The sequence below is a fragment of the Oryzias latipes genome, chromosome 12 (genome assembly GCF_053564925.1).
Source record: "Oryzias latipes strain Hd-rR chromosome 12, Olatipes_Hd-rR_3.1".
In the NCBI taxonomy this organism is placed as follows: Eukaryota; Metazoa; Chordata; class Actinopteri; order Beloniformes; family Adrianichthyidae; genus Oryzias; species Oryzias latipes.
In genome coordinates, this window is record NC_136248.1 from 31326700 (window position 1) to 31351493 (window position 24794).

The following is a 24794-nucleotide window of genomic DNA, read 5'->3' on the forward strand; positions in this document are numbered from 1 at the left end:
ACCAGATGTTTTAATCCGAAAGTTTGAACACGCAGAAAAAAGGGGTAAGTTTTAAAACATGTGGAATATCGAGTCTTTAATTGAATAAAAAAAATAGTGACTGTTTTTAAATTTCAATAAATGTCACCGTTGGGCTGAAGACGAATGAACGTTCTGCTAAAACAGATCCGGAGCGAGCCGGACTAAAGCCGTTTCCATCTGGACACAAAAGCAGAAAAAATGAGTCCAAATGTTTGTAAATGTTTATTCATGAAGGACAGGGTTACCTGCACCTGCAGGTGGAGCTAAACTCCGCCCACAGACGGGCCCCACGGAGCGGTTAACCCTGAAGCGTGACCTCTGACCTCACTTCTTGAACTGAGAAATGGGATCTGGAACGGTGATGTCTTGGCCCTTCTCCAGCTTCTTCTCGCTCTCGATCAGGAAGTTGACTCCGTCGATCAGCAGCTGGACCAGCTCCACCTGAGGACGACACGTCACCTGTGCGGCAGCCAGCGGGAGGGGAGCGCCCCTCAGGAAAAGGGCGGGCGGGCGGGTCCTCACCTCAGATTTGCCCAGGCGGTCGTTGTTGGAGATGTCAAAGGTGTCTCCGACGGCGGCGGTGTCCACGCCGCCCGTGCCTCGTTTCTGCAGCCGCAGGTTGTCCAGGATTTTGGAGAAGCGAGGATCCTGCAGAGCAGTTGGACTCAGTCACACTTCAGGGAACTATTTGGAACGGCAGATTAGCACGATGTGTCACAGCACCGAGGAGCCGGACTCACCTGGCTGAGGTGGGGCAGGCGCACGTGCACGCCCGCCCTGAGGCCCGTGCCCAGGTTGGAGGGGCAGGTGAGGATGTACCCCAGACGCTCGTTCCACATGAACTCCCAGCCTCTTTCCTGGATCAGCTGCTCCACCTGTGAGACACAAACTTCATCCACCTTTTCCCACCTGTCCGCTCCAAACAATAAACCACTGGTGGCTTTAAAAGTTCACAACAATTTACTAAAATCTTTGCTAATGTTGGGTTAATTCAAACTTCTGCTTGAAAATGGAATAAAACTGTTGATTCCACTAAGAGAACATTACTTTGTTCTCATTGTCCATTTTAAAGCGGCAAATGGGTAATAAATAATCTAATAAATAATCTTTAAGCACTCTGTACATATTTACTGACTGATTCCAAAAACTAAGTAGTTCCTTTTAAAACAAAAGCAAATAGACATAAAAACAATTAAAAATATTCCTCAGAATTCCACTCACTCCCTTTAATGTAACCATTACAAATAGAAACGGGAATATTTTCATTTCTTTCCCAGTAAAAACAAATAAATTGACTGTTTTAGTGTTTTTACAGAACTCTGCCAGCAGAGGGCGACATAGTGAAGAAAAAAAATAATGAAAACGGAGACTGGTGGGAAAAAAATGAACCCCAAACGCAGAAGTTTTGTTTCTGTTTCCTGTTGTGACACAAATGACATGTTGGGATACTTGTATTTGTTATGTAGCCCAAAAAACATTTAAGTATTTTCAGTTTTTTTTTCTTTATTAAGCAGCTAAAATAAACGATTTGAATCACCTTTTTGGACAAAATTCAGCAAAAGGTATGAATAGTACATTTTCTGTAAGCTAACAAATAAGATGAACTCTATGCTGAAACATCCGATGCATTTTCCTGTTTAGTAAAGGGATTTTTTTTAAACTCAACATAATCCTCTCTGCTCAGGTCAAACTCCACCCCCTGGAGTCAAACCTCACCCGCTCGGGTCAAACCCCACCCCCTGGAGTCAAACTCCACCCGCTCGGGTCAAACCTCACCCGCTCGGGTCAAACTCCACCCCCTCGGGTCAAACCCACCCGTTCGGGTCAAACTCCACCCCCTGGAGTCAAACTCCACCCCCTGGAGTCAAACCTCACCCGCTCGGGTCAAACCCCACCCCCTGGAGTCAAACCTCACCCGCTCGGGTCATACCCCACCCCCTGGAGTCAAACCTCACCCGCTAGGGTCAAACTCCACCCCCTCGAGTCAAACCTCACCCGCTCGGGTCAAACCCCACCCCCTGGAGTCAAACCCACCCACTGGAGTCAAACCTCACCTGCTCGGGTCAAACCCCACCCCCTGGAGTCAAACTCCACCCGCTCGGGTCAAACCTCACCCGCTCGGGTCAAACTCCACCCCTTCGGGTCAAACCCACCCGTTCCGGTCAAACTCCATCCCCTGGAGTCAAACTCCACCCCCTCGAGTCAAACCTCACCCGCTCGGGTCAAACCCCACCCCCTGGAGTCAAACTCCACCCGTTCGGGTCAAACTCCACCCGCTCGGGTCAAACTCCACCCCCTCGAGTCAAACCTCACCCGCTCGGGTCAAACTCCACCCCCTCGGGTCAAACCCACCCGTTCGGGTCAAACTCCACCCCCTGGAGTCAAACTCCACCCCCTCGAGTCAAACCTCACCCGCTCGGGTCAAACCTCACCCGCTCAGGTCAAACCTCACCCGCTCAGGTCAAACCTCACCCGCTCAGGTCAAACCTCACCCGCTCGGGTCAAACTCCACCCCCTCGGGTCAAACCCACCCGTTCGGGTCAAACTCCACCCCCTCGAGTCAAACCCACCCCCTCGAGTCAAACCCACCCCCTCGGGTCAAACCCACCCGTTCGGGTCAAACCCACCTGCTTGAGTCCACTGCAGAACCTCTCAAAGACCCTCTTCATGTTGCCCCCCTTCTCCATGGAGATGACCCTGGTGTGGTCTTCCTCGTTCACCCAGATCAAGAACGTCTTCTCGTTGTTGTGCCTCAGAAGAATCAGCAGGAAAATCTCAATTACTCGCCGTTTTCCTCACTACCACCAAACGTTGGCGTTTCACAGAGAACACAGATCCTGGAGCATGCTGACGGGAGCGTACCAGATGCCTCTGGCGTCCGGCCAGTCTCTGGCCATGAAAGCACACGTCAACAGCGGAGACACCGGCTTGTCGAAGAGGAAGTGATCCTGCAGGCGAAGAAGACGAATGGAGAAAACCAAAGAGAACACGGAGGACAGACAGTGAGAAGGTCGCCGTAGAGACCGTGATCCCGAGTTTATCAGAACCTCAGCGGTCAGACTGAACCCGCTGTTCTGTAAAAACTACAAAGACTTTTCGGTCCTAAATGACGGTCAGTTCACCAAATAACCAAATAACTAAAGTCATAGAGAAACTTCTGCTTTAAAGACATTTAACGTTTCTGACGTCGAAACATTGACTTTGATTACAGCCAGGAAAATGCCGTCCGTCCATCTGTCCACCTATCCGACCGTCCTTTTTACTTTGTAGTTGTGTTTACTATGAACCTGCTGCAGTGTTGGGCCATCATGGAGTTAGCTGTTGGTACAAACTGACAAACCTTTAAGGAAAACAAAAGTTTAGTCTATTTCCTCATCACAGCATTTTTGATTAGTTCCAGGAATCGATCACTTGTGGTTGTTGGCGCGTCTCGGCTTCTCACATCAATGAGCTGCTGCTGCTCTTTCTCGGTCATGTCCCCCAAGCTGTAGTAGCGTCCAGCCAGGTCTCCCTTCAGGCCGGCCAGGGCCGTGACCACCACCCGCTCCACCTCCCGGCGCTCGGCCCTGGAGCAGGCCGGCGGAAGGCTGAGCCCGCGGATGCTGCGACCGGTCCGGACGCGGGAGGACAGTACGTACTTCTCATCGAACATGCCGTTGGTTATCTGAGCGTGGGGGGGAGGAAACATCAGTTTAAATGCCGGTTTGCTGTGGCAGACGACAGAGGAGGTGATCGGGGTCGAACCTTAGAGGCGTCCAGGTCGGTGGGGTGTTTCATGGTTCTGGGATCGTAGCCGTTGTGTCTGTCTTTGATGACGGGGTCAAAGAGTTCGGCAAACACCTGGAGGCATCAGCAGAGTCACGACTGAGGGGGGGCGAGTGGATGAACGATGCAAAGAAACAGGCCAATACTAAAGTTTTAGTCCCAGCTGTTCTCACAGGTAGATACACCTGTGCTCCCCCCCTTAAGGTGCAGCCGCTCCTCTCTGTGACCCTCCTGCTGTGGAGAAGTTCAGTACATCTACACAAGGTGGCTGTTATCATAGTTACTTTAAAATAGTCTTTAAAAATTTTGATTTCACAGAAGAAAAAACCTTCAAGTTGTGGTTTTGTTGGCATTAAAACAGTTTCTAACAAGCTGATGTCGCCACAAGATGCAATTCCACATGAAAAGGTTGGAGCTTTATGATCAAAATGTTACACTTTTGTCTCTTCTGTTGGTCTAAACACTTTTAAAGCACATTATAACATCATAATAATCTGAGGTAAAGCTGGTGGGTGAATTATAGAAAGGATGTTTTAGATTAGGTTTCTTACTGTACAACATTTTAAAAGCTCTCTGGTCAGAGCATCATTCATTCGTCTCCCAGAAGAAATAAGAAGCACAAAAGTGAACAAACAAAAGTGCTCTTGATATCCCACCCTGAGGAACACCGTATTCAAGTATGTTGGGATACGTCTAAAAAGGAAAATCTTAAGGATCTGTCGCTTTTGGGAGTTTGTTGCAGACCGAGGAGTGGAGCGAGCGATTGTGATGTCATCGATGGAAAACAGTCAATACCCAGCTCCACCCAAAGGAAGTCGATTCCGTCGTCGTGGCGGAACGAGACAGTCAGCAGTGATTGGCTCGAGTCAGTCCAAGTCTTTGTTTCTATGGTAACCATTCTTGTCATTCAGGAGTGAGGTTGTTGGAAAAGCCACACCCCTATCATTTGGGGCCAGCAGGCTCCACCTACTTTTATTGAGTGACCTGAGTGCTCAGTTTATAACTTGAACTGCAAAAAAAAGAACAGTGTTATCAGGAAGATGTGTCACTATCGGATCCAGAACGGTTCTTCTGACCAATAGAACGATGGACTAACAGCTGTTTATGTCTCTACAGCAGTCCAAGGGATTTTGGCTTCTTGGAGCCACTTCCTGTTTGGAACGCCAGGTGGTGTTCACAGTCGCTGTACTACATCCTGTAGAAATAATCATAATCTGTAAACTTTCCATCTTGACCATCATGTGCTTACAAAAGCAGGACTGTGGTCAGACTGTTGATGTCTGACCACAGAAGCAGCTGTTCTGCTCTCAGGATCCAGCCCAAAGACCGGTTCTGCAACATCTACCGTCTTTTGGACTGAGTTTGATCCGTGGAACTGATGATGGGTGTGGAAAAGCCTTTTGGTTTGTGTTGAGATGAGGAAGATACCGGAGGGATCTTCTTTTGAAACCAAGGAAAGTGTAGAATACCTGACTTCTGAGAACAACAAAGCCCATAATATCATATATGATTCTTTAGTTTTCTGTGTGAAACACTGAACAGAACACAGATCGTTTTTTTGACCATGAGATTGGTGAAGATGTGGTTTGTCGTCGTTTCTTCTCACCTCATAACTCTCCTCATCACCGGCCACACAGCCAACAGTCTTGATGAAGGGATGGCCCGGATTGTCGACCCCGGTTTGGATGCACTGATCCAGGGTCCAGTTGCTCGGCGTGACCTTGTCCCTCAGTTTGGCATAAATGGCCGGAGACAGAGCAGAGGCCATGCAGTTGTTGTGTTTCCTCAGGTCGGGGTAATCGGAGCTTCAGGAGATGGAGATTCACAGAAAATCTCTAAATTCAGCTGTTTTATGTCAGTAAAGTACCATTTAACTCATGATTTCATCCTATGTCTGCTTTTATTTGCCCTCCTGCGGTCAGAAAGCTCCAAGACAAGAAGTCGTCTCAAATTTGATGCTCGTGTAAACCTTGTGCTATCCTAGGGACTTTAACGTTGGGAGTTGGGTCATTTAGACCCACTAGACAGAGCTCTGAACCTTTTTTCTTCAATGATTTGTGATCTTCACTGGTGTCCATGGATTACATGAAATCTTTCCACCTTTATCCACCTTTGTCATGGTAGGGAGAACACGTCAATGGAAGGGGGGGTCATAGGATAGCACAAGGGTTAAGAAGTTGGCCTGGAATAAAAACATGAAGCCTGATGGCTGAGGTCACGCCGAGTGAAATGCTGACGCTGAGGGAGAGCAGCAGCTGCTCTGCTCAAATGTTCCAGCTGGAACTTGGAATCTTTTTTGATCTGACGAACATCAAATGTGGATCCTGGACGCAGATCGGCGTCAAAAGATCCAGAATGAAAAGGAGACGGTGTGTAACAGAGCTGAAACTCGAGAGCGTCACTGATCCTGCAGCGCGTCTGCCGTGACGCTCGGCCAGAATCCTTCGCCGTCCCCGCGGTGACCCTCATGAAGGACTCCATGACCTACCCAGCAGCCCCTTCAGCTCGCGGCTGGCAGACTGTCCTCAGGATCCTCCCTGCTCACCTGGGGGGGTACAGCTTCTTCTTGGCCTCGGCTGCCAGAGCGCCGTTCTCGCTCCCCAAGAAGCCCGTGGCGATGGTTCCTGCGCCGAGGCCGGCCAATAGGACGGCCGCGTTGCGACGGGACATCAGACGGCTGAAGGAGCTCGCCATTGATGGTCGACTCGATTCTCAGTCCAAAAGTTACTAAAACAAAACCGATAAGAAAAAAAAGATTCAGAAAACTGAAAGCATTTAACATCAAAGAAACAAAAGAAAAAAGGTTTTATTTCATAAAAAATGTCAATTTCTGCCTCTTTTCAGAATTATTAAAAAATGAAAAGATTAAAGTAGGAACTGTTTTAAATTCATATTTTATGAAGCTGAATTTTTTTATGTTTTCTAAAAATACATTTTTATAAATTTACTTTCATTCACAGAACCAGCTAAAAGCTTTTTTAAGCTAAACTCAGCATTAATGTTTTTATCTCCACTTTATTTTCATGTAGTTTTTCTTCCAAAATATTTGCATAAAAGCTTCTTTGGTAATAAAGTTTTATCAGACGTTGAAGCATAAACGTAAACCAACAACTATTTCTGAAACAACCTCTTGAAATCACAGACATGTTTAAACTAGAACCAACGTCTCTGACATCAGAGGATCTAGAATAAAGGCGTCCCAAACGGGTTTCATTTATCTAAGCTCACTGTTCAACGACAGCGTAAATGAAAACCTTCAGAGGTTTCAGAAGACCCCGAACTGTTAATGGTCTGACTATCGTCTCATGAATATGTTTTCATCAAAGTAAAAAAATTAAAAATGCAGTTCATTAAATGACCACTAGAGGCTGGTTTTAGAGGGAGCAATTTTACATTGAGTAATTTGTTAAAAATCCACATTTATTGAAATTTAAAAAAAATATATTAATGTTCTTTGAACTAATTGATTCATTGTGGCTTAGTTCGTGCATAACCCGGTTGCGTTGTACTCTGGTTACCAGGTGGGCGGGGCCAGAAAAAACGTTTTTTTGTTTTCATCAATCGGCCATTTTCAGATTACTATTGAACATTGTACGAACAAAACTTTTACAGTTAAGTCCATCAGTTTAGTGTAAAACTATTAACGTGTGCGTCAGGTTTCATTAGCGCTCCGGCGGTTCCGTGGTTTTTATGCGAATTGTTTTTTTTTTAATTGTTTAAAAATCTGTGTTTCTGAAACTGGAAAGTCACAAAAATTGAATTAACTGTGAGCATAAAAGTTGACATTAGTGAGATCGTTATTAAATGAGTTAATGAATTTATTCATCTGAGTTTTACATGCCGAAACTGTTCAAAGTGATGCTAACATTAGCATGCTAACGCAGGTTGATTTCTTTTCATGCTTGGATGAAGTTTCACATCAAAAATTGTCTACAGGCATGTGTGTGGAAGCCTATAAGCAAAGAAAAAGAGACATCAAGTGGATGCAGAATTTTGGATACATGTAAACGTAATTCTCACTAAACTTTTAGATCCAGGAGTTTTAGTTTAAAGAAAGAATCCTCAGTTCTGCTGTTTGTTTCTCAACTCTGCTCAGAATCGCTGAAAACCGTGTTTTTAACATGTTCTTGTGGCATTTTTCCGACAATGGAGGACATTTACACGGAAAATGGAGATTAAAACTACATTTCTGAGAATTTCTTTATTGAAATCGCTGTGAATCAGGTGCAGACGAAAAAATGCTGTTGGAAGAAGATCGCATTTGTGACTAGAAAATGCGGAGGGCGGGGCCTCAAGCTCCCAGCAATGGGGAGTGGAAGGGGGGCGGGGTTGCTCCGTGCCAACAATCCAGCCCACAACTCAGATATGAATTTCTAATGAGCTCCTGCTGCTCTGCAGAAACTATGTCCCAGAACATGACACAGGTTTTTAGATTTTGCCAAAAACGGCATCATCAGAGTGAAGACGACCCTCTGAGAACAGATCAGAAGATGAGCGGAGCGGGACATGAAGGTCATTCTGAAAGTTGTTTTTTGCTTTAAGTTAAATAAAGTCAGAGCGGAACTCTGGAAGTTCAGAGCAGCAGATGGATCTAAGTCCAGGTTTTTATACCGAGAACTGTTCCACGCTTTCATCGGAGCCACAGCAACGTTCACACGCGCCTTAAAATAGAAGCCATCAGTGCTAATCCAGACCAAAGGTGACCAATGCTCTGACGTCCTGCAGTCACATGAGTCCCCCGCTCCTGTGCAGGTTGGACCGGGAAGACCGTCTTATTTATAGACCAGGTTCCAGGACCCGGTGCCAAACCAGAACTCCGTCTGGTTCGCTCACACAATGACATTCAGAATGTGAGCGGACCGGGCAGCCTGTGTTCCTCATGTGGGTCGAACCACCTCATGACCTTCTGACCCCACAGGGCATCAGCACATTCACGCCCCTCAAAGGGGCCAGACTCCCAGGAGTCGACCCAAAATGCCCTCTGAGAGCATCCTGCTTTTGAAAGAGGGTGTTAGTCACAAACATGCTCAAAGCCAAAGGGAAGGACAGGATGCATGATGGGAGAAAAAAGGGAAAGGTTACCTGTTTGAAAGCTGCTGCCTTCTGATCAAAGTCTGCTCCTCCAGAGCTTTTCAGTCTCCTCGCATAGTGGCTCCACCCCCGCCCCCCCCCAAAAAAACAGAGGCCAGTCATCAGTTAGGACAGGAGCAGGTCTAAACCAATCAGAGCTCAGATCACAAATGCAGGGCCATGATTGACCCGGATATCACTGACGGCTTTGACCTTGATCTTTTCCAGAGTTCTCTCAAACCAAAAATGTCCTGAAGATTGAAGAAAAACATGAAGCCAAACATCCATCAAGCTTTATTTCTGCCTAAACAGGAACAGAGAAACAGAAGAGATGCTTCAGAGAAGCAGGGGGGGACATTTTCACCGACGCAGGCGAAGAACTGCAGGAAACGATGAACCAAGCCCTCAAGAACCTCAGCAGGAATTTTATGTACGGAAAGCCAAAGGTGCCAATTATTCATCTCCATTGAAAAGTTCAAAAAATATTTAAACTAAATTCATGGTCAAAATAATGACATCCACTGAGAATCAAATTAACCTTATATTGTGTTTGGGTCAAAACGGACTGGTTTTTAACGGCGAAAATGGGTCAATTTGACCCGGACACAATATGAGGGTTAAACCAAATCTACAGGTTAAAAAAAAAAGTTTAAATGGTTTTGAACTCTTAAGTTCTCTAATGTTCAATGGAAACATTGAACATTAAAAAATAAGGAGAAAAAAAACCTTTAAACCTACAGCTGTTACAGACTAAAACAGTGTATTAGTCTGTAACAGCTGCTGTTTCTAATTTCCCATTTTTGTTTTTGGCAAGTTTCTACATTTCTCCCCCTTGATGACGTCATCACCTCTGTCACCCGATGCCTGTCATATCCCAGTATGGGCAAGCTCCGCCTCCAAATTAAGTTAGGATAAACTCTGAACAACGAAAACTCTGATTTTAAACTGTAGTAGCAACTGTTACTTTTTAAAATCTGATAACAGGTCTATAGTTTTTTTATTCAACTTTTCAGTATTTCTAAAAGATTTTTTTCTACAAATTTTACCCCCAAATTTTTAAAATTCTGAGCCTAAAGCAGTTTTCTAATTTTTGATGACTTATTTTTGCTAGTTTCTAATAACTTGTTTAAAACAGAATTATCTTACAGTGAAGATGTGAGATTTAATGATTGCAGATTAAAAGCAAAGCTGAATTTTGAGCTAAAAGGCTTCCCGTAGATTTATCACTGTAAAACAACAGCACTAAAACCAGCTCCTGGGAGGCTAAGCTAGGCTAAGCTAACATCACATTTAAACATTTCAAATAAAAAGTGCAGTGAAAACAAGAGTGTTTTCAAAGTTTTATTTCCTCCAGGATTGTGAGTACCTGTACAATACACAGAAATGCTCAGGAAAAATGTTAATCTAAAAATAAGCAAAAGTTTTGATAACAAATCCTAGCAAGAAAGAAAAGATTCCCGACATCAGGAATGGAAAAAAAACCAAATTATTCTGTACAAGGGACCCTAAATTGACCCAAACAACTTAGTCTTGCTATAAACTGTAAAATCTATTGACATTTTCCAGAAATTACAGTGACAGAACTTTCTTTTCTTTTAACCACTGAATTAAATAAAGCTTAAAAATATAAACTTACAGAAACACTAAACTGATAAAACCCAAAACCCACTTAGAACAAATGTATTTATCAGTCTGCTCCCTTATAAAATGTGGTTTTTATGTACAAAGTGTTGAATATTAAAAAGTGAAAAGACATGGATCAGTTGTTAAGAGGGATAATAATAAGTTGTATTTACAAAAAAACTCAGTTGAACATGTCTGAAGTGAATAAAATAACATGCAGCCTGATGAAACCACTGAAAATATTACTTTAAAAGAAAAAAGTATCAGTGTTATGTTAGCAGCTAGTTTAGCATTCGTGCTGCCGTCGCTCAGCAGAAAAGTTTTTATACGAAATGTTTTTTTTTTAAATGTTACATTTGTGTTCAGCACTAAGACTCTTAAACTGCACAATATTAGCAATGAGAAGCCAAATCTACGCAAACATTTTAGATTTTGCCAAATTGACGTAAACGTGGGCGCCAAAAAAGAGCGGCAGCACCCCCATGTGGCAAAAGTTTGCAACTGAAATAAAAACAAAAGCCCCTCCAGGATAACGCTGGAACATGGTAGGAATGTGGGCGCGGTTGACAAAAAAGGAAACCTACAAATGAGCTTTGATGATTCTTCTAAAACGTGCGGACATGTTTGTCTGCCGCAAACAGGTGTGGAAATTCAAAGGTCTATTAATCAGTTTATCCTCTGAATTATGTGAGAACTTCATACATAAAGTTTTTGTTGTGGCTTTAATGGGAAACCTTTTGACCCTTTTTCTCTCTTTTTTTCCACATGAAGATAGAAGATGTGATCACATCTTCTATCTTTACATCCCAAACCTCCGGAGGAGCAAAGCGGCTTCTCTGTTTCAGCTGGCGGTTCATGAGGATCTGCCGTTTCTACAGTCACAATCCAGAACCTTCTGTTTGTGGCAGACTTGGGTTCATTCTACGAGTGTTGACTAGATACGAGTCTAATGTCTGCAAGGCACCGTTTCTCCTGAGTTTTCGGAGCGTCAGGGATTCCCGCTCCGTCTCCTGCCACGCCGACAGAACGAACGGACGGACGGATCATCCTGGTGGAACTCGCGGCTCCAGCTTCAATGACACCTCGTACAGGGCGTCTTCGTCCATCACCGCCGCCTTGTCCAGAAGGAACTGGGTCACCTGAGAGAAGAACCTCCATGAGCGGTCGGCCACGCTTAAGGCGTCTGATCAACGACGACTCACGCAAACCTTGGGTTGGTGCTCAATCCGGTACGGCGCCTGCTGGAACTGACGGATCTCTCTGATGATATGGGAAATCTGGCGGGTGGGGGTGGGGGGTGGAGTTCCCAGGAAACAAAATGGAGTTCATTTTCAGTTTTACTGTCTTTCTCAATAAAAGGATTTTAGCCCGTCTGTCGGTGGTCTCCAACCTTTTTTCTGGACATGGATCGGTTTTCGGGGCGAACGATCTTAAACGTTTGAGGGTAAATCTCGTCCCCATTCTCTGTAAAATATCTGCAGCTGCTTTAAACTTTATTTATACACTGGATTTCATGTAGGGACCATTAAAAGGTGATCTAGATCTTCCCTCAACTGTAAAAGTGGAAGCTAGAAAAAAACAAAACCAGACGCCAACTTCTGCCCTCGTCTTGACTGTTAATGGGCAAAAGATTTAAAAAATAAAATAAAATAAAATAAACACCAAATCTGTCACTAAAACTAGGACTTTTCCAAAATGTGAATGTGAATTCAGTGTTTGAATAACTTTATTGGCAGCATCCTCGTAACATTAGACACCCGGTTGTGTCAACTCTTCTTACTTGGAGATGGCGGCTTATTTTGTGTTCGTCCTTCAGATCAGTGGATCCCCGACCCCCCCGAGCTCAGATGTTTGCAGATGACTGATCTCTTTCTGAGAACTTTATACGAAACGACGTTACATTGAAACGGCCCGTTTCTCTCAAGCTTTCATGGGCCGTGGCGCGGTTTTTATCGTTAGAATCGGGTCACAGACGGAACTGAAGCTACAAAGTCTGAGGGATTCGTGAAGAAAACTGCGGATCTGCAGGATAAACCCGGTCTGGAGAAGCCCCAGCTGCTCACGCTTTCAGCGTTCCCGCTCGTTTCTGTGCTCGCCTCACCATTCTCATCTTGGAGAAGTTGACGAGGCCGTCCTCTGTGAAGTTGGGCGTTCCCTCCTCGATGAAGGCCAGGTCGGTGAGGTACATGCCCAGGTACGGGACACACGGGGGGTTACAGCTGCACAGAAACAGGACATTAGCATTAGCCTGCTGCGACGGAGCGCTTTCAATGCCTGCAGCCGCGGTTTACTTCTTCAGAGTCTCTCTGAGGTTTTTGAAGCGTCCCTCTGACGACACGATCTTCTGCAGCCTGTCCATCAGCGCCTTCGTCTGCAAAACACAGAGAGCTGAGTCTTCCCGCACGCCCGGGTCCGTCGGGGCCGCAGCGTCGCCGACACCATCCGAACCTGCTTGCAGACTTTAGCCCAGGTCTTCTTCAGCCTGTAGACGGCGCTGCGGTTGAGGGCTGAGGTGATCTCCAGCACGCCGTTGTAGTTGTTGAGGCAGCGGCAGATGTCGGCCACCGCCAGCCACTTGTCTATGGAGCTGGCGCGGGAGCCCACGTCCGTGTGAGAGATGATGTGAGACGCCACCAGGTTACTCATCTGAGGAGGAGGAGGAGGAGGATCAGGGCCGGATGTTCAAGTTGAAGTCCTGGCTGGACTCCACATGTTTTCCTCTTGGAGTCACATTTCTGCTTTCTAATTTTATGCCACTGCACTGGAATCGCCAAAGGCCACTCAGATTTCAGATTTCTGCAGCAAACGCCGCCACCCGCTGGTCAGACAGGAACACTGGAAGGAGCACAACCTGGAGCCACAACCCCCTAAAATGTTCCCATGGCAACAGTAAACAAACATGGACTGAGTGGCCGTTACTCTGTCGTTCTATTGGTCAGAACAACCATTCTTGCTCCGATACCTTTGTTACATTTTCTTGATTATGTTCAATTTTTTCAGGATACTTTTTCCAGTTATTCAAGTTATAAACTGACCAATCAGAGGCCAACATTCAAAACGTTTGACATATTTTGTGTAGCCCGTTTTCCAGTGGTACGGGTGCGGCCGTCCAACAAGCTCCCTCCTGATGGGAAAGCAAGTGGATGCCACAGAAACCGATCACGGCTTACCGACTACGTCCGGCTCCAGCGTGGCGGTGTCTGTATCACGAAAAAGCGGCGACTGAATTGATTTCATTTGGTTGGAGGTGGACATCAAACATTTTTTAAGGCTGACGTCACACATGTTTGAACCTTTGTAAACACCAGAGATGTGTTTTGGGAGAAATCAACCCAAACCTGAGAGAGTCACTAAAAACATTAGTGTTGCTATGGCGACCTGATCACTATTTCAGTTCTGAAGCTTAAAGGACACAGAACGCAGGTCAGACAAACAGCATCTGAATTACTTCTGGCTACTCCCTATTGCTCCAATTATTGGGTCATTTGGAGCTGTAGTGGTGTCCGAAAGCGTTCTTTAAGGAGGAGCTGTAGGGACTTCTGACTGGATGTCCCTCCGTCAGTAGGGGGATCCACGTCCAAGCACACAAGTCTAGTTGTGTTACATAGTTATGTCTAGTCATAAACCCATGTTATGTACAGTCGGAGAGCTGACACCTACGCACTGACGTAGATGACCGGCGACTGTTGATGACATCATCAAGCGGTAGTAACGTCAATTCAATTCCATTTTATTTCTATAGCCCAATTTTACAACAAGTCGTCTCAATGGGCTTCATACCGTAATTGTAGAGTAAACATAAAATCATTAGGATCATGAAGTCAGAGAAATCAATTGGTAAATGCTAAACTCAACTAACTAAACAAACTAAACTAAACCCTCCTTCTCTGTAAGGAAAAAATAAAAAATAAATAATTAAAAAAACTGATTCTGGAAAAATAAGAAGAAACCTCAGCGGTGTCCTGTGGGATCCTCCCCCAGGACGGACAGGCGATTTACCAGAGCTCTTAGAAAATAATTAACTTATCTAACTCTACAACTACATATTTAAATAGTCCAAATTTGAAGACACTATTTTTCCATACGTCTCTGCTTGGAGGGATGAATGTAGGGGTGGGAAGAAGCCAGAGGGGTAGGGAAATATTCGGCCAAAGTCTTTAATATTGTCGCTGGTGGCACAAAATATCACAGACTCTTGGAAAAACCAAAAAACTCTTCAACTGTGCCAACGGATTCTGCTGCTTAAACACTCCACTACTGTAAAAAGTTGCATATCTGTGTAAAGCTGCTTTGTTCCAGGTAAGCTTTACTTGAATTGCTTAAAGACTCCACTTATGTTAAACGGATGAAGAGTTACGGTAGTTTGAAGACCGTCAACACTGGAGCTAAAGGGTTAATGTTAAGACGTCCAACGTTTGAAGTCACCATCGTGGGAGGGGCAGCCGTGAACTTTGGCTTTTAAGGGTCATTTGGAAATAAACACGGAAATAAAGGTTTGTTTGCTGTGAAACATAAAAATAACAGAGTCCAGATTTGAATCGCGTTAGCTTTTTGTTCAAACTCCAGAGACTTTGATAAGTCTTTGATGAGCAGCAGGTGGCGCCATAACTCTAAGTAATAGAGAGCTCTTTGTTCTCACGTCATTAAAGTGCTGGCTGGTCTTCATGATGAATGGAGTCCTCTCAGACTTGTCGATCTTCATCCAGCCCTGACCCAGGAACTCCCTGCAGGACATAGGACAAGTCTTTGTCATTGGCTTTAGGTCATGTGATGCTTTCATTTGGATCAAACAGACTCAACTTGTCACGAAAGCTCAAGTTCAACACAAACATCGGTTCTGTTTTATGCATGAATCTGCCACCAGTTTAGCTTATCTGTGTAGAGGAGTACCCCAGGGCCCTCTGCTGGAGCCCTCTGAGTTTGCTACATGAAGGCACCTCTCTGAAGAACCGTTAAACAAAAGATCAGCTCTAACTGGATTTTTTCCCAATTACATTGATCAAACCAATCAAAAAAGGGATTCGCTTCAACACTAGAAAGCTCAGGTAAAGTTTCAGGTAGACAAAAGGGTAGGAGGAGGAGTTGGAAGCCGCTGGTCGGACCAAACTCCGGGTCACAATAGGACGTCGCTGTGCTGATGAAGCTGGACAGGTTTATTTTTCCTCATACAGATAACAGAACAAAGTCTGTTCATCAGGAACGGAGCAAAAGGTGAGACTAAAACAGCCGGGCGCCCCAGGAGAAGTTTTCCTGGAAAATGGAACGTACCATTGGGGTGAATGTGGCAAGTGTACCGTGAAGTATTCTTAAAACTAAAGGAAGTTAAACGCACAGATGACGTACGGGTGATGCTGTCATACTTCGCAAAAATGCTGCACACATTACTCCCATTGTTTCTGGAGGACCACGGCTAGAAAGAATTCTTTGTGACATCTCCTCAATAATCAGACAAAAGCATCACTGGAAAGAACTACGTTGGTTCAGCGAGGCCTCAAGTGAATACAACTTTGCAGAGAAAGATCAGCAGCTCTTCCAAAACGATGCCACCATTCTAGGTGAGCTTGGAGCAGCTGCATGGATGACAGAGTTTGGGCTCAAGCCATGATACTCACTCATAAGGAATGCTTCTGAAAACGATGTGGTCCAGCAGAGTGATCTGCTCTGCCAGCTCCATGGCTGACAGGGACTCAATACACTCCACTTTAGGGCTCTCCGCCTGGAAAACAGCGCATCACAGAGTGACCATCGCTGAGATTTACCCAATCATCACTTCATAGGTCGAATGAAGGAGGTGGAGGAGCTGAAACCTTCTAATCCAGGGGGAATTGTATTCAAGCACAAATGAGTTCTTACCGCGATGAAGTGAAGGAGGGGGCAGCTTTTCTGTTCAACAACCACAAAACGAACCACATTAGAGCCTCTTTGGCCTTTTTAAACCCTGTGAAGCGTGCGGTACCACTGACCATTTGCAGGATGTCTTCTATCCTCAGCTGAGAGTCGTCTTGATCCTCCTGGGAAAGAGCACTGCGGAGCCGAGAGGAAACCGGAGCTGTCTGTGCGTTTCTTTACACTCTCATTGCACCCGTGACATCCCAAAACTCATCCAACCACGTTACCTTAAAATGTTGGTGGTTGCTTTTCGCTCCTGAGGCAGCAGATCAGGGTCTCTCAGGACCTCCTCCAGAAGACTCATCACCCCCGTCTTCAGCTCGCTGTTCATATCAAAGTCCTAAAGAAAAGTGAGTAGATGTTTGGTTTCCAAGAGTTCTATACAGAAAAGCATTCCACCAACAGTCAGAGTTTATAAATCGTGGGTATCAATATTTTTATATCCTTTGTTTCTTTACTGGGTTTTGGTTGAATTGCAGAGTTATGTCCTAAAAAAATAAAAGTTAATAGTGACTGTATTATCAACTGAATTCTCAGGTTCTTCTGTTATCGGACACGGTTGTGTTTTGTTCACAAACCTGACATGTTTCGACGTCTGTCGAAACATGTCAGGTTTGTGAACAAAACACAACCGTGTCCGATAACAGAAGAACCTAAGAAGTCAATAAAAAGATGCATTGGTTAATTTGTAAACAAATCAGAACCTTTTAAACTTTCATTACCAGAGTCCCGCCTCTGCCATGGCGACCTCTAGAGGTCGCCTCTGCAAATAAAGCTAAACGTTTCGTATCCTTCGAGCCCCGAACTGTCACTCCCAAATTTGACACGAACCAGGAAAAACCAAATGATGCAATTCCACCTTAAACTATTGGGAGCAGGTCGGCGAATTGAAAAATGTTCCCAAAAAAAACCTTGTTTATTTAAACTTTGCACACTTTTAGGGGTGTGGCCTCTTGCTGGCAGGTGGGTGGACCAAACTTCACTTTGTTCCACCCAATTAGCATTTTTAGCAACGCTGTTGAAACGGGACAGGTGGTACTTTTCAAAGTCTCATTTAAAATAGCAAAACGAGTATAAAATAAAATACAGTTTTTGTGAAATAAAAAAGGTAATTTGAATATTTTTTGCCTTAAGTTACGTTTTTTAAATATAAAGATGAGAAGTTTGAATTTTTGGTGTCTAAATGAAGGGAAATGAAAACTTTGATTTGTATTTTAATACTTTTTTGTGTATTTTTGTTCTTCTATGACTATCTAAAGTAAACCTAGCATGCTAACGCTAACTGTGCTAATTGTGATGTTTCATTATAAAATAAAAGTATTTTTATAACACAGCTTATTGTTTGCGTTTATAGATTTCTGTGTAGAAACGATCAGCTAAATAAACAACTGAATTTTTTTATGCTGACGACAGAATGATGTTTAAGTTTGAAGCAATTATTTTCCATAAAAACGTTTGAATGTCATCAAATCGGCCATCTAAAGTTATGAAATGTTCTCAGCCTGTTTAATTGTATTATTATTACCTAAACACACAATGCATTTGAAGCTTATCTTTGTTGTTAAAGCAGATAGCATCAGAGGTGTGGACTGGAGTCACATGACTCTGACTGGAGTCACATGACTCGGACTGGAGTCACATGACTCGGACTGGAGTCACATGACTCGGACTGGAGTCACATGACTCGGACTGGAGTCACATGACTCGGACTGGAGTCACATGACTCGGACTGGAGTCAGACTCAAGTGATGAATTCGATGACTTCAGACCCGACAAAATGTGAAAAAACTCGCAACTTGACTCAGCCTTTAACCCTTGAACACTGTAGCTTCAGCTTTAATGTTTACATCGTTTACGCATTAAAAACGTAGATTCTGAAACTGAGAAAAAAGCTTGGACTTGGACTTCAGCCTTTTGACTCAAAGACCGCCGTCCCCGTGTCCGTCTGTGTGTGCTGTCGGCGCAACATCCAATCAAAGGTCCACACTGTTTTTGATCTGACACCATCCAACCAATCAAACTGCTGGACGACCAACAAACAAGGCGCTGGTTTCACAAAAATGATTCCCAGAGTTCAGGCACATAAATGATGAGGTATTCAACAATAAAACAATGTGCAGTTTGCTAAACAAAAAAGAATCAACAGAGTTTCAACATCGTCCAACTTCGTCCAACACTCGAGGAAGCACAAAGAACGGTGAGTTCCTGACGCTAGCTCATCGGATAAGAAACTGCTAGTTGCAGTTAAATCAATAAGATAGTAACATCACTGATAAGGTTACATTGCAAACACAGTAAACTGGGTTTAGGAGTTTTTGAACTGGGGGATGAAAAAACTCAAAAGGACTGGAAACATTCAACGGCAGGACTTGGACTTGTGAAACCAAGACTTCTGTTGTAAGCTCTTTTTTTAGGGAATTGAGCTTTTATATCATATCAGGTTTCGTACCCTGGACCAAAGCCAAGTCTTTCTACTCGTGCACACTTGTGAACGCTAGGACACGATGGTATCAAACCTCCAGCTACTCGCCTCTCTCAACAGACACAAACAACAACACTTCCTCTTTCAGGGCATCGTCTTCTGCTACAAAAATAGCAGCTTATATAATCTTAAATGGAAATGATCGTCCTCTGTGCCCCCCCAGGGGAAAAGGACGACCTTTCGGGCGAGAGACACAGAGGAAAAGAGCACCTCTATCAGAGAGAGAGAGAGACGGAGCGATGGCTGAGAAGATGAGATGAGAAAAGAAAAGAGAGTTTTCAGGTGGGCGACCTGAACTGAGAGGGTTTGACCTCTGACCTTTACAGATCTGCATTCTTTAACTGATTAAAGCTCAATGGAGACTTTAACTATCAAAACCAAAGGAAGCATTTGGGTCAGAAGAGTAGAGAAGGATGTCAGACTTCCATCGTTCAGCCTGAGGTGACAGTATGATGATCTGGGCCTTTCCCTGACCCTCAGAAGAAGTCGGGTCATACTCTTTGATTGATTGATCGTTGTTTTCTTTCTTCCATTTGTCATTAGGGACGTGCTGACCCGATCACGTGATCCAAAATCAGGCCATTTCAGACTCCCTTGAAATCGGATGTTGCATTTGGATCAGGTTAATTATTGTGTTATTACTAGGATCAGCGCTACACACTACATATCATGAACAGATGCCGACATTTTCTTGTGGTAAAACGCAGCAGAATTCAGCACTAGTCTGAGGACGCGGCACACAAAAACACTTTGGTCAAGTTGGCAAGAGATTCACAGATTCAGGTGACTCTTAATAAACATTTGAAACTGACAGCAAGTGTCTGTTGTTGTGCTTTTTTATGCAAAGACAGACCTGCAAAGTATTTCAACAGAAAAAAGAACATATTTTAAATGCTTTTTCATGAGAATCACACAGAGAGGGACTGTCTGTGATCTATTCTGGAAAAGAACCAAACTAATGAATGTTTCCATTGATATGAGCCACTTATATATTTATTTAAGAAGAAAGTCATCAACATTTTTTTAAGAATTTTTAATGTAGAAATGAATCAAGATCGATCTAAAATGATCGTAAGGAAAAACAATAGTGTGAAGATCCTGAAGCTTCTGTCACCACATGACTAATTATCACTTTAACTATTTTAATTCTAGCTGATAGTTTCACTATTTCACTTGATTGTTAAAGCTACTTCACATAAGTGCTCTGTTTAAGTGTTCAATCATAAATGAAGGTTAATAAAATAAATATTGGGAAAAAAACTTGGATCTGTTTATTAAACTTGTTCACATTTATGTATTAAAAGTATCGGATCGGGACTCGCTTTCTGCAGATTCTTTAAAAAAGATTGACTCTGCATCCGATCAGGGTAAAAAAATGTGACGTGACGTCCTTTTTTGAAACGAATACCTCTGGATTTTACTGAAGTTCTTTTGGTTTTTAACATTTTTTTGAAATCCCGACCACCGGTTTGCCTCGCGGACCCACCTGGGAGTGTTTGGAGACCCAGTGTCGCAGCACATTCAGGACTCTGTTGGTAGCAGCTCTGCGGATGATGAACTCTTTGTCGCATCCTTTCTCAGAGTTCATAAAACCTAGAAAGAATTACAAAAAAAATTAAGAAAATAAGGATTAATTTAAAAATCTAAAAACAAATCCAAAATATCAGCAATCCTTTTACAGAAAAGGCTGAGGGAGCCCCTTCACTTCGATATCAGATTAAAGAAAAGGTGTAAAAAGTTCAATTTTATGTAGAATAACACAAATGAAAGACTGAATGTGTTAACAAAAATGACTGAATAGCTTTTTTTAAATTAAAAATGTAATAAATATGCATCATCATATCCGCAAAACTGAATTAAAACAGCCAAAAAACTGGATCCATGCTGGGAATGCTCTGAAAATATAGGAATTCTAGTTTACACTGAAACATGTAAAAAGAGAAAAGGCTAAAATGATTTAGGCTGCAAACTCTGCTGGATGACATGAAACAAGAATAAAAAAAAATAAAAAAAACTTCCAGTGAATGGTTAAAAAATCGTAAATGTAACTTGAGAATTTAGACCAAACTAAACAGAAAAAACTTGAAAAAGTTGGAATAGAAGCTAAAATGCTGAATCAGCAGAACAAGCCTCTGGTTCAGTTTCTGCTGCTGCGACATCAAACCTGTGGAAACAAACTGAATTGGTTTCAAAACGGATCTGCGTCGATGCTTCCAGCTTTCCTGCTGAGTGGAGCCAGTGCGTCTCTGCTCCTGGACTGTCATGGCCGCTCACCCTGCGAGCTGCTGTGACCGGCGGCGGCTGTGGCGATGGCGAAGGCCGAGGCCGGCGACATGCGCGAACCCTCGGCCGCCGCGGCTGCAAACAAACGGCCACTTTAAAACCTTCCGACACGTGAGATGCAGCTTTTCTTCTTATGGGTTCTTTCCCGTACCTCCACTCTGCCGGAAGCGGAGATGCCGCGGCGTGGACGGAGAGCGGCAGGGAGACAGGTCTCCCGGCTCGCCGCTGGACGGAGACTCTGGGATGAACTTGTCCAAAGACACCGACTCCAGAACGGCTATTGGAGACACGACTCAAAGCGTTTCAGAAGGAAAGCTCACACAAAGACAGAAACAATTTAGCTAAAGTCATACAGAAAAACGAAAAGCTGCTGAATCGATGCAACTCAGGTTTTTCTAAATTCAGATTTGAGATTTTTACAGATATTTCTGAAAAGTCAATGTTACTTGACAGAAAGCCTTTTGATTTTTTTTTTTGCTGAAGGTTCTGCAACCGGAGGCTCTGGGGCCACATGTGGCTCTGCGACCCCCTCCTTTGTGGTGCAGGTTAAAGGTAAAGGCTCCTGACTACACTACCCATAATGCTCCAATAAGCCATCAAGCAGTTCGGCTTTGTAGTCTACAAAAGTCGTACTAAAACATCTGACTTTTAAGGGCCGTGAATCACAGAGGTATTTCTTAAGGTATTTCTTTTTTTTTTTTAACTAATGATTTTAAGAGCGACTTTTGGTCTAAAAAAAACAGTAAAAGGGACTTTTATTAGCTCTGATGTAATTGGAGTTAAGTGTATGGATTTTGGGCTGAGACGCACCACTAATGATGTTTATTTTAAATCTTTGCTGACGTCAGACTTCCTGCCCCTCCATTCAATGCATTGAGATACGTGGTACAGGGTGTTAATTATTTTGGGTTGTGGTCAATAGGAAATCGGCCTGAAGGACTCTTTGCTTATGATGCGAAGGGCCCAGCCTCTTTAAATGACAAATGTGAAATTTTTATGATATATATTTATATACTTTTTCTGTTATGATCATTCATAGTAAAAGTCCGCCCAGTTTCCAACGTTACTTCATGATTAAAGACCAATCCTGCTACTCTAAGACCAGAAAAAGCTAAATTTTTCATCCTCCTTTTACTTAAAAAAACAACAAAGCTGTTTATGGAATTCAATTATCTATATATACAGATCAAAATATATATACATGTACATACATATGTATATATATGCCCATATAACAGATTCTGACGTGGACAAAACTGGCTTGAAGTTTGAATGGGTGAAAAAGCGGATAAATGGAGTTATTCAAATGAACAGCAGACGTCAGGCGACCTCTATCTGACACATTTAGGGGAAGTTTGGGGGCAGCGTTGACCTCGTGTGGAGCGTCTCTGTCAGACGTCCCGCTGCCGTCCGTCTCTGCAGAATAAAGCCGTCTGCTGCGAGCGGATGATGATCAAAAACCTGTCAGGGTCTGGTGGGACGCTGGCATTGCATGAACTGTTGGAGCAGAGCAGAAGGCTGCCTCTGAAGTTCGGAAAACGCCTGGCGCTCCTCACCTCGGCGAATGCTGCGCCTCAGCTTCCCACAGAAGGCGTCGAGGCGAGGCAGCTCTCCGCTCACGTCCTCTGCTGCAGCCGGGCTCAGCTCCGGAGAGCTGGGACCCCGGCTGAGGTCCAGGGGGGCTTTGGTGGAGCCAGGAGGCGGAGAGGAAACGCCGAAGGCCTGCGGGAGGCTGGGGGAGCGGATGGCGGTGGGCGGAGGGGAGTAGAGGCCCGAGGGCGGTCTGGAGGAACCGGGAGGAGACGAGGAGATGGAGGGGCTGTGGGAGGAGGTGGGGGAATTGGCTGCGGAGGAGGACGGCGAGGTGGACAAATCCAACGCACCCACTTTGATGCTGATCGGGGAGCTGAGGGAGAGTTTGCGGCAGTGGACCGGGGAGGAGGTGCGGGAGGGGATGGAGAGGGGGGGAGGGGAGGAAAACTTGCGACAGAGCCTCGGGGATTTGTTGTTGAGGGGGTCCGCCCCCCAAGCCCCCTGGTTGGTGGCGAAGAAGACCTCCAGAGACCTGAAAGAGAGGGGCGAAGGTGAGCGGCGGCTGGGATGAGTCAGCAGAATCTGTCAGCGGCGTTTACTTGGACTGGTCCAGAGCCAGCTGGGTGATCTTCAGACTGTAGTCGGGACAGAGGGACATGATGGACAGACGGTCGTATGAGTGCTGCATGACCCTGAGGCGGGAACGTGAGGAAGACGGACAGGATGATGGACAGGATGACGGGAGGCGGGGGGAAGAGGGGCTGGGTCTCAACACGTACCTCACGGGGATGGAGGTGAACGGCTTCTTGTAGATGTCGGCCAGCTTGTCGATGACCACGGCGCCGGTGGTGAAGATCCGGTAGGTGTGCAGGAAGGTGTTGAGGAAGTCGATGGAGAGGAAGCGCAGGTCGGTCAGGCGCTCCAGCAGACGCTCCACGCTGGCGTAGCGGATCTGCGGCACCTTGCAGGAGTTCAGCGTCTTGCTGAAGCAAATGTCCACGTCGTCTTTGTGCAGCCGGGCGTCCGACCTTAAAAGACGATGGAACAAACGTGTGACAGGTCGGACCGAAGACGAAGAGCAAACTCGCAGAGCGCTCCAATATGCCTACGAGGCTATACCAGCTCAGGGGGCCTGTGGTAGAGTGTCCACCCTGAGGCTGGAAGGTCATGAGTTCAAATCCATGGCCTAGTCATTTCAAAGAATAAATAATGGGCTCCCTGCTTGACACTCAGCATAAGGGGTAGGACTTGGAGTAAAACTACCAAATGCTTCCCGGGCGCCGCTGTGCCTCGCCACTCCTCCAGGGGAGGGGTCAAATCTGGAGATCTAATTTCACATCTAGGTTTGTGACAGCTAATGGGACTTTAACTTCCTCCTTTCTGACGGTCTGCACAGCAGCGCTGCATTTTCACATTTCATCAATCATTGCCATGACGACGGCCTTTTTTATTCTTTTAGAGCATCATAGACATCAATCTGATCATCAGGTCGCTGGATTACAAACGTGTGCTGTGAGGTCCAGACAAACACTATTACAGAAGCCCCGCCCACCCTCACAGCCACACCCATTCGTGCATACAAGCACTGGAAAGGCAAAATGCTTGTACAGCAAAACTGAATAAAATACCGGTAAGTGATAGAGGAAACAAAGCACCAAAGCCTGCGTTTTTATATGGTAATAGTTATACCCTGTACATACCAGTTCCTTATGTCTGTAGCGCTAGTAACGCATACGTCGGTTCAGGTGGTTCCGTATAAGTCAGTACCGGTACCAACCCAACCTAACATATTTGTTGGTTTGTGCTCAGAAATGCTCACTTGATCATGTGCGGCACAGAAACCTTGGAGTTCTCCTCAAACACGCTGGTCATCAGGCCGTTACAGCGGATGTTGTCGATGCACTGAGACGGCAGAGAAACACAAGAACCAGAGACGTTAGGCCGGCTCCAGGTGAGTCGGTCACGTGTTCCCTGCAGGTGCAGGCCTTCACCTGGCTGATGTCGCTCGTCCAGGCGGCCTTTTCCTGGCGGGAAGGAGCCAAGAGGACGACCGAGAAGCTCTGACCGTCTGCCGGCTCCACCACGATTTTGAACTCCAGGTGGCTGAAGCCTTGTCCCGCCGCGTTGT

At 44.9% G+C, this 24794-nt stretch overlaps 2 protein-coding genes and 1 long non-coding RNA gene across 12 annotated transcripts in view; 1 reads left to right on the top strand and 2 right to left on the bottom strand.

Moving 5' to 3' along the window:
* Positions 1-230: 230 nt before the first annotated feature.
* ckmt2a (creatine kinase, mitochondrial 2a (sarcomeric)) lies at positions 231-9007 on the bottom strand. Its single transcript, XM_023960389.2, has 10 exons — positions 8869-9007; positions 6332-6513; positions 5393-5591; positions 3766-3861; positions 3464-3685; positions 2884-2969; positions 2649-2772; positions 762-896; positions 544-669; positions 231-462 (listed from the first exon to the last, which is right to left on the bottom strand). Exons 2-10 carry the CDS (start codon positions 6478-6480, stop codon positions 346-348), a joined length of 1254 nt encoding a protein of 417 aa, XP_023816157.1. The 5' UTR covers positions 6481-6513; positions 8869-9007; the 3' UTR covers positions 231-345.
* A 13-nt stretch (positions 9008-9020) lies between these two features.
* rasgrf2a (Ras protein-specific guanine nucleotide-releasing factor 2a) overlaps positions 9021-24794 on the bottom strand; it is a 53514-nt gene continuing 37740 nt past the window's right edge. For 7 of the 10 annotated variants that reach the window (XM_078956113.1, XM_023960386.2, XM_078956111.1 and 4 more), the window contains 18 exons: positions 24658-24794; positions 24486-24568; positions 23446-23694; positions 23266-23358; positions 22690-23198; positions 21285-21410; positions 21125-21208; positions 20337-20443; positions 16596-16708; positions 16443-16503; positions 16333-16362; positions 16092-16195; positions 15119-15203; positions 12928-13125; positions 12771-12850; positions 12581-12698; positions 11688-11756; positions 10184-11618 (listed from right to left, as the gene is read on the bottom strand). In XM_078956113.1, coding sequence (XP_078812239.1) covers positions 11523-11618; positions 11688-11756; positions 12581-12698; positions 12771-12850; positions 12928-13125; positions 15119-15203; positions 16092-16195; positions 16333-16362; positions 16443-16503; positions 16596-16708; positions 20337-20443; positions 21125-21208; positions 21285-21410; positions 22690-23198; positions 23266-23358; positions 23446-23694; positions 24486-24568; positions 24658-24794 — 2342 coding nt within the window. In that variant the 3' untranslated portion in view covers positions 10184-11522. Of the gene's footprint in view, positions 9161-10183; positions 11619-11687; positions 11757-12580; positions 12699-12770; positions 12851-12927; positions 13126-15118; positions 15204-16091; positions 16196-16332; positions 16363-16442; positions 16504-16595; positions 16709-20336; positions 20444-21124; positions 21209-21284; positions 21411-22689; positions 23199-23265; positions 23359-23445; positions 23695-24485; positions 24569-24657 lie in introns of those variants that run through there. The other 3 variants (XM_023960384.2, XM_023960383.2, XM_023960385.2) reach the window with 2 other exon arrangements.
* Positions 21386-21759, top strand: LOC144996523 (uncharacterized). The gene is made up of 2 exons (XR_013659446.1): positions 21386-21522; positions 21617-21759. It is a non-coding gene; the product is annotated as an uncharacterized LOC144996523 (long non-coding RNA).

Coding starts and splice junctions, on each gene's coding strand:
- ckmt2a (XM_023960389.2), bottom strand. CDS start 6,480: ATGGCGAGCTCCTTCAGCCGTCTGATGTCCCGTCGCAACGCGGCCGTC. Junction 5,592..6,331: donor AAGAAGCTGTACCCCCCCAG/GTGAGCAGGGAG, acceptor CATCTCCTGAAG/CTCCGATTACCCCGACCTGA. Junction 463..543: donor ACCGCCTGGGCAAATCTGAG/GTGAGGACCCGC, acceptor TGTCGTCCTCAG/GTGGAGCTGGTCCAGCTGCT.